Source organism: Gossypium arboreum, chromosome 5 (genome assembly GCF_025698485.1).
Source record: "Gossypium arboreum isolate Shixiya-1 chromosome 5, ASM2569848v2, whole genome shotgun sequence".
In the NCBI taxonomy this organism is placed as follows: domain Eukaryota; kingdom Viridiplantae; phylum Streptophyta; class Magnoliopsida; order Malvales; family Malvaceae; genus Gossypium; species Gossypium arboreum.
Window position 1 is genome coordinate 342,913 of NC_069074.1, and position 15,638 is coordinate 358,550.

The 15,638-nt window shown below is 32.2% G+C and overlaps 1 protein-coding gene across 1 annotated transcript; it reads right to left on the minus strand.

The window, feature by feature from the left end:
- Window positions 1–741: 741 nt before the first annotated feature.
- On the minus strand, window positions 742–14,531 carry LOC108467023 (chloroplast envelope membrane protein). Its single transcript, XM_017767474.2, has 7 exons — window positions 13,722–14,531; window positions 13,246–13,331; window positions 12,955–13,128; window positions 8,671–8,785; window positions 5,443–5,540; window positions 4,799–4,934; window positions 742–1,107 (listed from the first exon to the last, which is right to left on the minus strand). The coding sequence occupies exons 1-7, from the start codon at window positions 14,334–14,336 to the stop codon at window positions 1,039–1,041; spliced, it is 1,293 nt and encodes a 430-aa protein (XP_017622963.1). The 5' UTR covers window positions 14,337–14,531; the 3' UTR covers window positions 742–1,038.
- Window positions 14,532–15,638: the final 1,107 nt, after the last annotated feature.

Here is a 15,638-nt window from a genome sequence, read left to right on the forward strand (position 1 = left end):
CCCATTTTTGGTATATTACTCGTCCACCATTAACGCATTTTACATATTGGTGGATCTGCTTGGAATTGGAATGGTATATTGCTTGGCTTTGGTTTGCCGTAGGTGTTGAAGGGGGTGGTAAAGTAATGAAAAATGCTGAGAATGATGGGTCTGTACTCTATGGTGGAATAAAAGCCGCTACTAAGAAGTGGGATTAAGTGGGATTATGAGGGTTAAGTAGTGAGGTAGAGAAGCAAGGTAATTTTTAGTTGATGACTTTGAACGAGAGTGAAGGACTGAAGGTAGGAGTGGGAGAGGGAGAGGGAGCTGTCTGTTCATGTTAAGAGAGATGGGAAACGATGGATTATGGCTGTAATGGTGATGGAGGTTGAGAGCTGAGAGGGAGAGTGGTTGATTGGAAAATGATAATAATAATAAAAAAGTTGAATAATTTTCTTATTTGTTTTTATTTTGTTTAGAAATTATTTATAAAATTCCAAATATCATGAAAAAATATAGCACACGTGTCTAAACCTGATTCGTTTTTCATTTTTTTAAAGCCCACATTTAGGTAAAAATATTAATTGGGACAAAAAAGAGTTTTTAAGTACCCATATTAGAAAACGGGTATAATTTAGGGACTAAAACGTAAATAAAGACTAATTTCTAACTTTGAATTAAGATCAATTATACCCGTTTCAATTATGCGCTTAAATGATTTTTAATTATTTTACCAGAACTTATTTGGTATTTAAGCCAAAATTTTAAATCAACTCAGATTCACCAGTTCAATTTTAGATTAACTCAAATGAAGGCTCAAGTTCAAGAATCAAGGCCTAGCTCTGACATATCACTGGTCATAATAATGATACTAATTACACTATCTTTCGGGTTACCCACTCCTTTGCATTATTGTATATAATAAAAAGGAAATAAGCTCCAGGCTAAGCTTCATTTTCCCAATTAGCTAATGCTTAAGATAAATCCAAAAAGAATTACAGTCACACTCCATTCCCCAAATCATGACAGGACCCTCCAGATTCCAGAATAAAAGAATCACTAATGGCGTTTCATTTCCCGGAATATATTTGAAACTCTTGGGGATAACCTGGGAAGAAACTTGAACAACTGCACCAAAATTGTGATAACAGGGAGAATTTAGAACATGCACGGATCTTTAATGATATAAAACCCATGTGTTCCATTTATGCAAATACATGGGAAGCAAGGAGGATAATTGACAAACTGCAATGCTTTTCTTTCTTTAACACAGTTTAAAAGCACCAAAAATACAAGAATGTAAAGGAAGCAAGGATGATAAATGACAAATTGCAATGTTTTCTTTTTAATTACTAGTATCATTCATACTAGCCAATTTCTGATACTTCAGCTTTCATGATAGTTTTCAAGTGTGTAGAGGGAAATAAGAAGCCAGTGTAGAACGCACTCATCTATTAACAGGAACTAAACCATATCTATGATACGGAGCCCAAAGTGATACATTTCCATGTCTTCTTCGGGCTTTGTCCAGCAACTCTCATTTCAATAAATATCAGCAACTCTCATTCCAATATATACCAAGTTCAGCTTCATCATCTTGACAGACGCTTTAGTATCCTTAGTGTCATGTTTCCATCCTCGTTTAAGAATATGTTAATATAAACGACTTTCATTATGATGCTCCTGAATTTGCTAATCGCCAATGTGTTGTTCCCTTTCCATCGAGTAATGAAAGAACTACTTCCCTTTTTTCTTTGATTCACAATGACATTTGGGGTCTATCTTGAGTTCCTAAGATTTGAAGGGTTCCTTGGTTTGTCTACTTCATACTTGATTCCACTCAGCTTTCAAGGATTTATTTGCTAAAACAAAAATTTGACGTGAAAAACATTTTTCCTATTTTTCGTACAACCATCAAAACTCTGCTCAATGTTTGCATTAAGAGATTGAGGACAGATAATGGTGGAGACTACACGAATCAAATTTTGTCTCCATACTTCCAAAAAGAGGGAACTGGGGGAAAATTGTAACAATAAATCCCTTGAATGCAAGGATTTAATTTAGGGATTCATTCACTAATTTATTCCTTGTCATCTGGAACTGGATTCGGGTAGGTTTTTAGGAGATATTAGCCACAGATTTTAGGAGATATAGCAGCTTTTTTTGAGATATTGTACTGATTATGTATTTCGTTTATTTTCCTAATTATCTAGGTTATTTACTATAAATATGTACATATAAAAAAAACAAGACAATTCAGAATCTCTTTTCAGTTTCTGAAACCTCCCAATTATTCTCAGTTTCTGACATCTCTTTTTAGTTTCCAACATGGAATCAGAGACAAATTGTTAAATTAACTTTTTTTCTTTTTGAGATATTTTCTTCTCAGCTTTGATTGCTGAATTTTTTGGGTACTTCAACAGTGTCAGTTTTCGGAACTAGACTGGTGCTCAAACCAGTCAGGCTACCAGTTCATACAGTTCAAATAAATAATCACTAAAAAAATTCATAAAATAATAAAAAATCCGATTCGAGTGCCAGTTAAATTGGTTTTTTAGCTTGGTTCAACCAGTATGATGCCTCTCTCCGACTGATACCCCAGCCAACCGATCTGGTTCAAACCACAATGGTTTCCTTAATTGCTGAATTTTAAGACTTTTTACATTTATTTTCACCCTCTTTTTTTCTATTTTTCAATCTATATTACCGAATTTTTCCTAAGCTATTCCTACTATTTCATCTCTTGTTTTTTGAAGTTTTAATCAGGGATTGGGTTTATAGCGTATATTTAGATTTAAGGTTTAGAGTTATGTACAGTAAATAATGTATGTGCTTTTCTCATAAAAAATACAAGACTTAATTGGAATTTCTGTTTTTAGTTTTTGGCACCTCCATTCAGTCCATTTCAGTTTTTGGCATCTCTTCAGTTTTGAGACAAGAGCTATTCATGAATTTCCATCTGTTGACACACCCTAACAAAATGGGGATGCCAAAAGAGAAAATGCTCATCTTTTTAGTCTATTTTTATGCTCTTTTGTTTCAAAAGAACGTTCTGAAAATCTTTTGGGGGAAGCTATCCACTATGTTATCTCCTAGTAAATTGTATCCCATCTCAAATCCTTAATTTAAGGAACCCAATGACAGTTCAATATTTTTTAGATTTCAATATGTCAACTAAGTTTAAACTCCTAAGTTTTCGAATTAGGCACATCTGTTCGTGTTTACTGTCATGGCTAGACCGAGCTAGATCCTAGAGCTGTCAAGTGTGTTTTCATAGGTCATTCATCTACTCAGATAGGGTAAGTCGCTTCTTAACCCATTTATGTAACACTAGCCTAATGAATCATCGCCTAATCTTTTTAAAGAACTATCAAAGTCAATAGAACCTATATCCAAAACCACTACAAGTCTACTCAAGAAGGACAAAGCTTACGATCAATCTTATTCAAGTTCAAGAAAATGAATCATCACATGGGAATGAGGTAACTCTTAGGGTATCACCTACTGTTCTTGACTTCGATTTGCCCATAGCAACAAGAAAAGGTGTTAGAAAGTGCATGCAACAGGCTTTATCTCATTGTGTGTCCTTTGAAAAATCATCAAAACTTTATTCCATAATAGCAATTAGTAAACAATGAAAGTATGCCATGAGAGGCTTTGGGGAAGAATCAAACATAGGAACTAGTGGATTTTTCAATTGGAAAGACTAATAGCTATGGGAAATACACAGAGAATCAAACAATGAAAGGGCAGTATAAGTTGGATAGATCCACAGAGAGGTATAAAACAAGACTAATAGCTATGGGAAATGCACAGACCGACCAGATGGATTGTTAAGAGATTTTTGCACCAGTGGCGAGGATGAACATAGTAATGGTATTGAATGTGAAGTACCAATAGATTCAAAGTGATCTTACACAGTTTGTCAACCATTTGGCTTTAGGGGGAGTCATGGTGTTGATAGTCTATACGGAAGATTTTATAGTAAACAGGAAGGATCCAAATAAAAAAGAAGCTCTTCAAAAGTATCTAGAAAAAAGTTCAAAATAGAGGCTATAGGAAAAATTAGAAGTAGCTCGGTCCAAGGAAGGAGGAACCTTTGTTTCACAGCAAAAACATGTTCTTGATTGCTAAAAGAAACAAGTAAACTCAATTGTAGACTACAAGACGTGTATTGAGCCAAATCATACACTATGAATATGGAAAGAGAACCAGCCAACGACTTGTGAGTTGGTATGGCTAAAGATTATCCTAGAAGACTAGAAGTTAAATGAGAGACCCTAATGAATCTTTATTGTGATGATAAGTATGCAATCAGAATAGCTCATAACTCAGTTCAGCACGACAGAACTAAACACGTGGAAGTTGACAGAATTTCATAAAGAGAAGGCGGATTAATTTGCATTCCCTATATTTCTATAGAGCCAATTAGCAGATGTCTAAACTAAAGGATTGACAAGTTCGACATTTCAAAGGATTGGAGCAAGCTAGGGATGGAAAATATGAACTCCCCAGCTTGAGGGGAAGTATTGGAAATTAGGGATTGATTGAATCCTAATATCCTGTGAATAACAGTAACTTTAGAGTCAGATTTATTTTTCTACTTATAGGAGATTAGCTGTAAATTAGTAGATAACAGTTTCCTGATTTCTAGATATAATTAGTAAGTCAAACTTCCCAAGAATAGTAGTACCTTGCCGAATAAAATCTTTATATCCAATCATTTCAATTTGAATACAATTCCATGTTCGCGAAACTAAAACGAATATAATTCCATGATTTTCTAGTAAAAATAAATGCAAGGATTATATAAACTTACCCAAAGCTTCACACAAGCATCAATAACAACCGGAATCAGGCAGACAAAAATTGTTATAGCAGACTGATCAACTTGGAGTCCATAATGCTCAACAATTATCTCAAGCAAAGTCTGCCAACCCGATTCAGAATGATACCTGCAGATATGCCAGTCATAAGCTATACTATAGAAATAAAAAGGAACTGCAAAAGTCACCTTTTCTATACTATGTTTTTTTAGTAAACAAGAGCAAGTTTGCGTCAAGAAGATGAAAATGAAATTAGGAGAAACCTTCAATAAGAAAAATTAATTAGCATAATAGAATTCTTGGCATTTGGCCATTTTGACTAGAGGACCAAAAGCAAACAATTGAAATTCATTTCCGAATTGATTTTCCAATTTTAATCTATAATTCAAGGTAATATGACTTTGGTTTCTTCTGATTAAGACTTGGATGTGTCTATCAAATGATATAGGAAGCTGCTCAATATATATTTACAAATATATAGATTTTAAAAATTGCAAATTTAATCTAAAAAATAAAAACATTAATTATATTCTCTCTCATAGAAGCTACTATTGTTTAAAACATTCAATATTAACTCAGTACATAAACATATAACTATATAAGTAGCACTTGAAACTACGATATAAAAGCACATTACCCTAAAAAAATGTCTGTAATCAGTATAATGAGAAATGCCTTTCCAGTATCTGAAATATTACTTATTATTTTGTAACCTGCAAATTTCAGCAAAGCCACCTGAAGAAGGTTGTGAGAAAAATTAGATGAAATATGCACTTAGTAAAGGTACACAAAATCAGGATGCATAGAATGATACAAAAAGCAAGTAACATTCTCATGCATGCTTCTGCAAGAACAATAATCTGGATATAGACATAACATTAAACAACAGAAATAACCAAATCACTAATCTGGATATACTTTAACAGTCTGCCGAACTTTAGGAAATACGTCTTGTGGGCTTGTTTATTGTATCTGACTTCATTTGGTATTTAGGTGGGCTTTATTTTTATGGACTTTCCTATATAAAGAAACCAAGCCATGAAAGCTACAAGGCTTGGAGATAGAGGGGCCCTTTGGATGGACAGTGCGTTCCAGTGCACTGCGTTTAGCTTTGACTTTTACTAAACCAATTGCTATACCTTACCATGAATCCCAAGAAGAGACTAATTGAGGCTCTTATATTATTGGATCTAGAATTTTGGAACTAGCATGTGATGCTTCTGGGATAGACATAATGGGTATCAAGACAAGAAGCTCATTTTATGACCTTCTTTTAAATAAGAAACTAACATTGTAAGTGCCAATTGAGTCTTAACTCTTAACTTGATTGGCATAGTTCCTATTGCAACAAGAAGGAGGATGTCGGTTAAGCACATTTAACCGCATTTTCCATCCAATTTAAGGTTTTTTTTTTTTTTTTGGGGGGGGGGGCTTAAGGGTAGAAATAGGCATTGCATAAAAAAAACATTATTGAAAGTGGCACACCTAAGGAAAAAAAGGTTCTGTTATTAAAGGTTCTATAGCAGTTCTTAAGAGTTTGCAGTACTCTAATCATTTAGCTCTAAGGTTTCCTTATTAACCACAACACCTAACTCCTAAGTTTGCTAGATGACAGAGTTCTGTAATGAATATATTTTGATTTTTAATCTATCTAGTGTCAAAAAAAAATTTGAAGGTTGATTTAGGATTGTGTCCATCAATCTTTCTCTAATAAGGTTGTGGATTTTGATAGGTCAAAACTCCCCTTCAAGCTGGTGCATAGAATCACATATGCCCAACATGCAAACCAAATTGTGATAGATCTTATTGCTAAGTCCATTAGTGAAAATGTCATTTAATTGCTTGTCGAATATCAAATGAAATAAGCTGAAGATATTGATAGTTCACTTTCTTTGATAAAGTATTGATCAGTTTAAATGTGTTTAGTTCAATCATGTTGCAACAAATTTTTGGTTATGCTGATGGCAGCCATGTTGTCATAGTACAAGGACAATCCATCTTCTAATGAAAATTTTAATTCTTCCAATACTTTTCTTGAACCACAAAAGCTTACAGACACCCTAAGCTGTAACCCTATACTCTGCTTCCACACTTGATTGATCAGCTACACTTTGCATCTTGCTACTCCAAATAACTAGGTTTTCTCCTACAAATGTGTAATATCTAAAGGTAGATCTCTTATAATTTGGAGATCCAACCCAACCTGCATCTTTAAAGGCCCCACTCCAAAGGTGACCATGCTTGGAGAAAAGGAGACCCTTTCTTGGGGCAGATTTTAGGTAACATAAAATGTAAAAAATGACATGCATGTGAGATTCTCGATCATCATGCCTGAACTAGCTTATCAAACTGACTGATATGTTATATTTGATCTAGTGTGTGTGAGAGAAATTAGTTGTCCAACCAATCTCTGATATCTCTCACTATTCACAGATTCTTCAATCTTTGCTTGCAGGCTTGCAGCTTTTGATGGCTTTCAATAGGTGATTTTGATAGTTTGCAACTATCATACCTATTTCTTGATCTAACAACTTTAATTCCAAGGAAATATTGCAATTTCCCCAAATCCTTAATTTCAAATTCCTGAGTCAATTGTTTCTTTAACTAAGCCATCTCTTCTTTGTCATCTCACGTCATAATATGTCATCAATATAAAGTATAAAAAAAGTGACCTTTGGGTTGCTACCGTGTTTGATGTATTATTATGAAAATATATATATGAAAGGAAAACAGGTCTTAATAAAAGACAAGAATTATGTTTTTCTTGATCGAAAGGGAGACTGCAAAAGACTTGTAAAAAGGGCAATTTTGACAAAAAAAAAAATCTACAGCCGAATAGCCATTCAATCTCTAAATGGCCATTCACACCATTCAACGAATAGTCTTGGAACAAGGGATGACTCGTTTGGCAAAAAGGTTAAACCAAACAAATAAACAGATGAACTCCACCTAATAAGAACTGTATTGAATAGGGATTACAAGAAACCAAACATGCTCTATATGTTTGACATGCTTCTATACAATATAAATCAACGAAAACTTATCTCTATCCCAATTAAATTATCACAAATGACTTTTCTTTTTGTTAAATTTTCTAAAATTAACATCTATCAGTTTTAACATTTTACTGAATTAAGTTCTTTAAAATATAGTTTTAGTAACAATTTCATTCAAAACTTTTAAAAATCTTCTTTTTTTTTTGGTTGTAATTTTATAAATGACGAATATAAAATAATAAGATGTTAAAGTCAGAAATATTTACCCATAAGAATCAAAATGTGACTGGTTTTGGGACCTAGGAAGTATGTGTTTAGATGGTGATGATGATGATGATGAAAATAATAATATCCTATCAGTAAATTGATCAAGAGAGAAACAGCACCTTTAATGGAAATCCAAACCCCTGGTTCCGTCTAAAATTATATCTTTTCCACTGGATTTTTATGTTACAAAAAGTATATCTTAACCTGGCTAAACTTCAAAAAAAATTCCTTTCTATTGAGAAAAAGGAATAAAGGAGGAATAACATTTTCAGAACATTTTTTAATGAAAAAAAGAGGAACTTTGTCGATCTTTGTTCCACTTCTCTACATGCATGCTACAGCTTTAATCAAGTGCCAGTGTTGGTGCAGAGTTACCAATTTATAATAATTTATAAATCTAAAGGAAACAGTATTTTTGGATAAAAAGAGAGAATATTGCAAACTTATGCAGAAAAGAATGTTGCCTATGTTTATTGATAAAAGATAATGAATCCCCAAATTGATTGCCAGATTGTGTAGAAAATATTTTATTTGTAATAAACCAAAACAGTAATATTAGATGTGGGAAAACCATCATGTAGAAACTGTGAAGGGATATTTACCTTACTTTGATTGAGGTGTAAGACAAGGAACAGTGAAATGCCAAATACCATATCTGACCATATGTTGGCAAATGCTTTACGGTTCTCTAATCTGAACTCGTCTCGTAAGTCTAACCTGTTGAAGGTTTTTATTAACAGGACAGCCAAATTTAGCTTGAATAAGGCATGAGGAAATTATGTCACAGGGAAAGTATAATTTTCTAAAGCACACTTGGCAAGATAATTGCAGCATGGCCTTCTTATATATAAGATAATGCCAAATCAAATTGCAATAATGTAGGAAGGCCTTCAATGGATTTTAAACATCTCAATAGGTCAAACTGTATTAGGTGGAACTTTTTTATCATTATGAAGGAAACAACTCCAGAAACATTCGAGTATAAAAGAGATGAAGCTGAATACCCAAATTTCAATGAAAAACTTCACCAAAAACAGAAAGGCTGAGTCTAAATAATCACAAAACCATGCCTCACAAAATTGATACACCAAACGAATATGTATAATAACAAGTTTAGTGACTTGTTTATTAAATGAACCAAGCATTAAGAAAAAAGCATTTTCAGTTCATTTACATTTACTAGCAAGCTCGTTTATGAATTGTTTAAAGCTTGTTTAATTAATCATATAAAACTCGTTTATTGTTCGATTGCTATATAATAATATTATTATGTGTTTGTATTTTATTTATTATAATATAATTATTAATATTTATGTTTGATTATTTCATAAAATAAGAAATATATTTATTTTGATTTGTTTGTTTGGTTAAGTTTCATTTTGTTCATGAATAGCGTTACTTATTCACAAACATATTTGATTATATATTCATGAACATGTTTTAATATACTTGAATATATTCATTAAGTATTCATGAACAAGTTCATTTAATTTAAACTGAAAAATATGAACTCGTAATTTTAAATGAATGAACACAAACACAAATTTGAAAATCTTAACAAACATTAATGAACACGAACGAGCATAAAGTAAGTAAACAAACATTGAACATAAGTCCTCTAATTCAATCTCAGTTCATTTACAACCCTATTAAATAATCTATTCTGCTAACTGGTACCAATCGAGGGGTTAAGGACTAAGGAGAAAAAGAAAAAAGAAAAAAAACGTTTGATTTTTATTTCAAAATCCAACTAGATAAATTATAGAGATGAATACTGTTAGACGTCATAATTATAATAACTATTATTAGATTAGTTTATTATTATTTTATTAGGAGATTGAGAAGTATTAGGAGTTTTTCTTAGCTGAGATATTTAATTAAATTAGTTATTAGGAGTCCGAAAGATTTATTTTTATTTGAACTATGTAACCTCTATTTAAAAGGATAATTGGAAGAATAAAGTTAAATAAGAATTTAGTTTAAAAGTTAAGAGATTTAAGACTCTCTCAAGGAGTCTAAGGTCTAGAATTCCCTTTGATGAGTTCCACTTGTTCACTATAGGTCATTCATGCGGAAGAAACAAGGGAAAAGGCCCGCTAAGTCAAATGATTTCCCTACAAATTGTCTGATGACTCGATCCGTAACAATTTGGATTAGAGCCAGACACCATGGGCGATTCAAGCATCAGAGAAGAAGTTGCAACAAAAATAGTGGAAGTTGAAACCCGAATGGCTGATAAGTGTGTCACAGAACTAGAGAACAAATTGGGTAGCCAACTGCAACAACTGTCGTTGCAATTACAATAACTGGCTAATCTCAACCGAAACCATGAAAAGGAGTCTAAATGAGGTACCGAGAGTATTAACCAGATTGCGAATCATCCTTATCAGCAAGACAACCAACCAGATCAGAAGGGAGGGTCAGATATGGTGCCATGATACACTAAGCTGGATTTTCCAACTTTTAATGGTATAGAGGACCCCTTAATTTGGTTACACTGATGTGAACAATTTTTCGCAAATCAGCGAATGGCTAAGATAGATAAGGTGAGTCTAGAAGCTTTTCACATGATGGGAGAAGCTCAATTATGGTTTTATCAGATAGAAAAAGATGAACCTGATCTTTCATGGGTTACATTAAAGGAGTATTGTACAATCAGATTTGGGCCACCATTGCAAGATAACCCTTTGGGAGAATTGATCAAATTGAAACAGACAGGAATAGTAGTGGAATACCAATGCCAATTCCAATAGTTGTTAGTCTATGCTAAATTTGTTCAAGTAGACCAACAAGTTGACATATTTACCACAGGGCTGTCAAGCTCAATTGAGTAAGATGTTGAGATGCAAAAACCTCCAAATTTGATTCAAGCTATGAATTTGGCAAGAACTTTTGAGAAAAAGACACAGTTGATCGAATCTGTTGGCCTGCGTAAAGCATCATGGCAAAATACAGTTTCAGACTCAAGGGGAACTTCTACCATAACACCTATTGCAGCTCAAAATTCAATTCAAATGGGAGATGGGCATTGGCAAAAGATTTGAGTGCTAGCAATATAGACACTCCTTAAAAAAGTTGACTCATGCAGAGATGGCAAAATGAAGGGACAATGTTTTGCAAAATCAAGGAGTGTAGGGAAACTGAAATATCCTTGCATGCCATAAGGGGCCAAAAAAATGCACAAGCTATTCAATCTTGAGCTTGTGGACAAGCTCTTTTTCCATGAGGGGAGTAATGTTAGATGTCAAATAATTATAATATAATTAAAATAAGTATTATTAGATTATTTTATTATTATTTTATTAGGAGATTGAGAAGTATTAGGAGTTTAAATACTATTAGATATTTAATTCAATAAGTAGATTTTATATTATTAGGAGTCCTTCCTTAGTTGGAAGATTTATTTTTATTTCAAATATATAACCTCTATTTAAAGAGGCCAATTTGGAAGAATAAAGTTAAAGTCAGAAGTTAGTTTAAAAGTTAAGAGAATAATGACTCTCTCAACGAGTCTAAAGTCTGGAATTCCCTTCAGCGAGTTTCACTTGTTCACTATAGGTCATCCATGCAGAAGAAACATGGAGAAAAGCTCCGCTAAGTCAAACAATTTCCCTACAGATCACCTGGTAACTCAATCCGTAACTAGGGACCGTAACAAATATCAACATAAAAACACAAAATGACACTAAAATTCTGCCCACGTTAACAATTTTGCAAATAAATAACCTCGTAGATAAATGTTTATATTATTTATATTTTAAAAACATATAACAAAATTATATCAATTAACATTTTCTATTTGTACAATAATCTACAACCATTTCTAGTTTATTCTTTTTACATTTTAAATATCATAATTAAATCAATTATTTAAATATTTTTGAAAAGATTAAACTCTAAGGATAATTTCATACTTATCAATTTGTGCAGATTAAGCCCCCTCCACTTTTATTTGCTCAAAATTGGTCTGTAACAACCCGTTTTTTAGTGGTGACGGGAATAGTGGTTTCGGGACCACAAATTTCCATTATGTCGGATAATATTTATGGAGTCATTAGAGTCGTATTAATTTTTGGTTAAGAAATTTTATCGTTTAGATAGCTAATTAAGAAAAAATGACTAAATTGAAAAAGGTGCAAAACATAGTAATTATTGCATTTAGGTGATCAAATAGCTTAATTACTAAATGAGTAAGGACTTAAGTAGCAATTAGGCCCTAGTTATTTCAGTTTATTTCATAATATTTATTCTAAGTATTAGATATATTATAGATGGCTAGGGTTAGGAATAAAACTTTATTTGCAAGAAAGCCTAGAAACTTTACTTGCAAGAAAGAAATCCTATATAAATAAGTTGTAGGCATTACAGCCATAATGATTATTCAAAGTTTTTAAGAGTTCCATCTTCTTTCGTATTTGTTTGTTCGTTCAGCCCTAATTCTTTTTAATTGCTACAGTTCTCTTCCCCAATCAACATCATTCAAACCACAAACCAAGGATTGGTATAGAGGTTTTACTTTGAAAGCATCAAGATTAGCAAATTAACCATTAGTTATCAGATCAATATATTTAGAAATTAGAATATTGATTGATGCGAAACAAAGAACACGTTTGTTTCTAAAATAAACAGTTGCTTCTATAAGTGTTTCAGAGCTATAAGTGATCAAAGTTACTAGGGTATAGGATCATAGCACACAATCTTTAACACATTTAATTAGCTTTAGCTTTTTTTACAAATGAACATTTTCCTCATTAATTGAATATTTTAAAATTAAGCCGGAGAGAGAATGGAACAGAGAGAGCAAAAGAGACATAAAAATAGCCATTGGCAGAAAGCGCCAATGAATTAAAGCTTAATAGAGGAGCATAAAGCAATATCAATCTTACGCTTTACGCCGCAATTCCCACCAAAGTTCTTCGTCTGAAAGAGGAGGAGATTTACCTATCTCCACCTCAAAACGGAACCTTGCTTTTTCAACCTGTAGTTGCTTAACCATTTCAAGCTTTTGATTTCTTCTGACATCCAGAATCTCTGCTGCCAATGGCACAGTCTTCACATATCTGTTCAAGGTAAAGCCTCTTATGATTGTTCCAGCCATTTCAGAAACGCACATATCATTTAAATTTAATTTATAAATATTAAATAAATAAATAAAAAGAATGTTGGCTGAGATTAACCTGTCCAAAAACGGCATAAGAACAAAGTCATGAACCACAAAATCCAAGGCCAAGGGTACAATTAACAGCGCTGCCAAAAACTTAGCCTGTCATCCCAAAAAAATGTATGAACAGCTTTGCCCTTGGTCATAAGTACTCAAAACAACTTTATTATAAGAAAATACACTTGAAAATTTCACATAAGCAAATACATTTAAAACCCATAGAATCTTGGTGAGTAAACTAAAACAATGTAGAGTTAGACAATATATAAAAAGAGATTCACTTTCATAATTTCTATACACTAGTGTAGAACTAAGCACTTCCATAACTTGTATAGGATTAATATTTTAACAACTCTGTCCTGTTCACCTAGATCATGGTAGTTAAAATAGAGATAGGAAACTTTACAATTTAATTGATGGATTATTAACTATTAAGTGTACCAAAGAAAGGGTGTCAACTAAAAGATCTACACTAATTCGAAAATAACTTGCCGAATTGAAGGAGGCATATCGAAAAACACGATCCTCGTACAAGACATCCTCATCTCCACTCCCAATAACCAAATCTCTGACAGACCGAACCAAACCGTTTCCGTTTTCCTCCCCAACGCCAAGGCCAAGGCCACCTCCACCGCCACCATCATCCCAGTCATTTGCAGAACCAAGCTTGTTATCATCCCCATCCGCAACAACAATCCAATCTTCCCATCTTCTGCTCTCCTCATTCCTCATATCTTCTTGCGCTTCCCTCAACTCGATTATGGCTTCAGCCCTCCTCTTCCATGCCTCAAATTTGCCTCCCCCTAACAAGTCCTCATCCTCCTCCGAATCTGACAACACATCCCCAACTTCCTCCACCATGTCATCGTCCTTGAGACCAAGCCAATTACCTTCATCCTCGAAAAAGAACCTTCCCCACCAGTTTGTTTTCCTTTTCCTAGAATATTCGTTATTGTCATTTTCCGCATTTGCGACGAACCCACAAAACCGTTTTCGTTTGCAACTGAATCGAACAAAAAAACTAGGTTGATTACGCCAAGCGACAGAGAATAAGGAGGTTAGGGGTAGCTTTAAATTGTGGCTAAAGTACACCGTGGAAGTGGTCATTTAGTAAGAAAATGTGTAAAACCCAACATCAACATGCTCTAAACCTTCAACAAAACCCACAAGGCATTTCCATAAATTTTATTTTAAGGTGAGGAAGACAGTGGACTGAAATGTGGAAAACGCAAATCAGCTAGACAAAACAATATCCGTTTTTGATTTATTTACATCTATCTATACTATTATCTAAAACTTTGAAAAGTTAATAATAATAATAATCTTTTCTTTTTATCTTCTTATATTTTAATAATTTCTTTAAAAAACTTCGAAATTAATTTTTTTATTTTTTAATTTATTTTTAATTCATCTACTAAAACATTTTGAAAAACTTTTTATGCATTCTTTTTTTATTTGTGCTAATTATATCATAGTGTTATGTAAAATTTTAGGATTTTATTTGCCTATTATTTGTTATATTTGCGTGTATGTGTTTGCTGGAATATTTTTAAAATATATATAATATTTCAATAGTTATTAAGTAATCAAAATTATATCACTTGATTATTAATAAAAATTATCGCATTTTATAGTAATGAATTATATCTTTTAAATTCAAAATTTATGTCACTTTATTATTAACAATAAATCATTATTATTCAATGATACATATATTACATGTAACTATTCGGTTAGATAGTTGTGTTCTTTTAAAGAAACATAATAACTCCTATAAATAGGAGTCAAATTTCATTTATCGACACACTAGAAAAACATATCAAAAGATTCTTTCTTTTCATCCACCATTTTATATTTTTAAATTATTTTATAAAGAATTATAGAAATTCATTTTAAAAATTATGTTCCGTTAAGTGCTTAATGGACTATTTTTAATAGTGCAAAACATATATAGTCATTGAGCTTATAGTATCATTAGGATTCATCTGCCGATTATAAAAATATAGGGGCGAATAAAACTTAAAAATATGGCACTGATAAACGCCTCAAAAGCTTCAGTTAATTTCTTAATAAGTTCATTTTATTCCCATACACCAACATCTATTGAATTTTTATTTTTATAATTTTTAAATAAAATTAATGTCAAATTAATAAAATATATAAATATTAAAGACTAAATTTGTTAGTAATATCAATAGTTTATCTCATACTAATTTAAAATTTGTGTAAAAATATATAATTTTAATGTATAATAATTTATTAAAATAATAAATAGCTAAGTTTTTAAAGATATTTCGTGACAAATAAAATATATAAATATTTAAATTATATATTTACTTTCAGGCACACTAAATTGAGTTCTTATCTTGGCACAAAAATAATGAATATTAGAAAATACATTTGACTGAT

Bases quoted from the DNA above. Each gene is read 5' to 3' on its own strand.
- LOC108467023 (XM_017767474.2), bottom strand. From the start codon at position 14,336: ATGACCACTTCCACGGTGTACTTTAGCCACAATTTAAAGCTACCCCTA. The intron at 13,332-13,721 runs GCAAGTTATTTT...TTGGGATGACAG, and splicing joins GATATGCCTCCTTCAATTCG to GCTAAGTTTTTGGCAGCGCT. The intron at 8,786-12,954 runs GTAAGATTGATA...AACCTTCAACAG, and splicing joins TGGGAATTGCGGCGTAAAGC to GTTAGACTTACGAGACGAGT.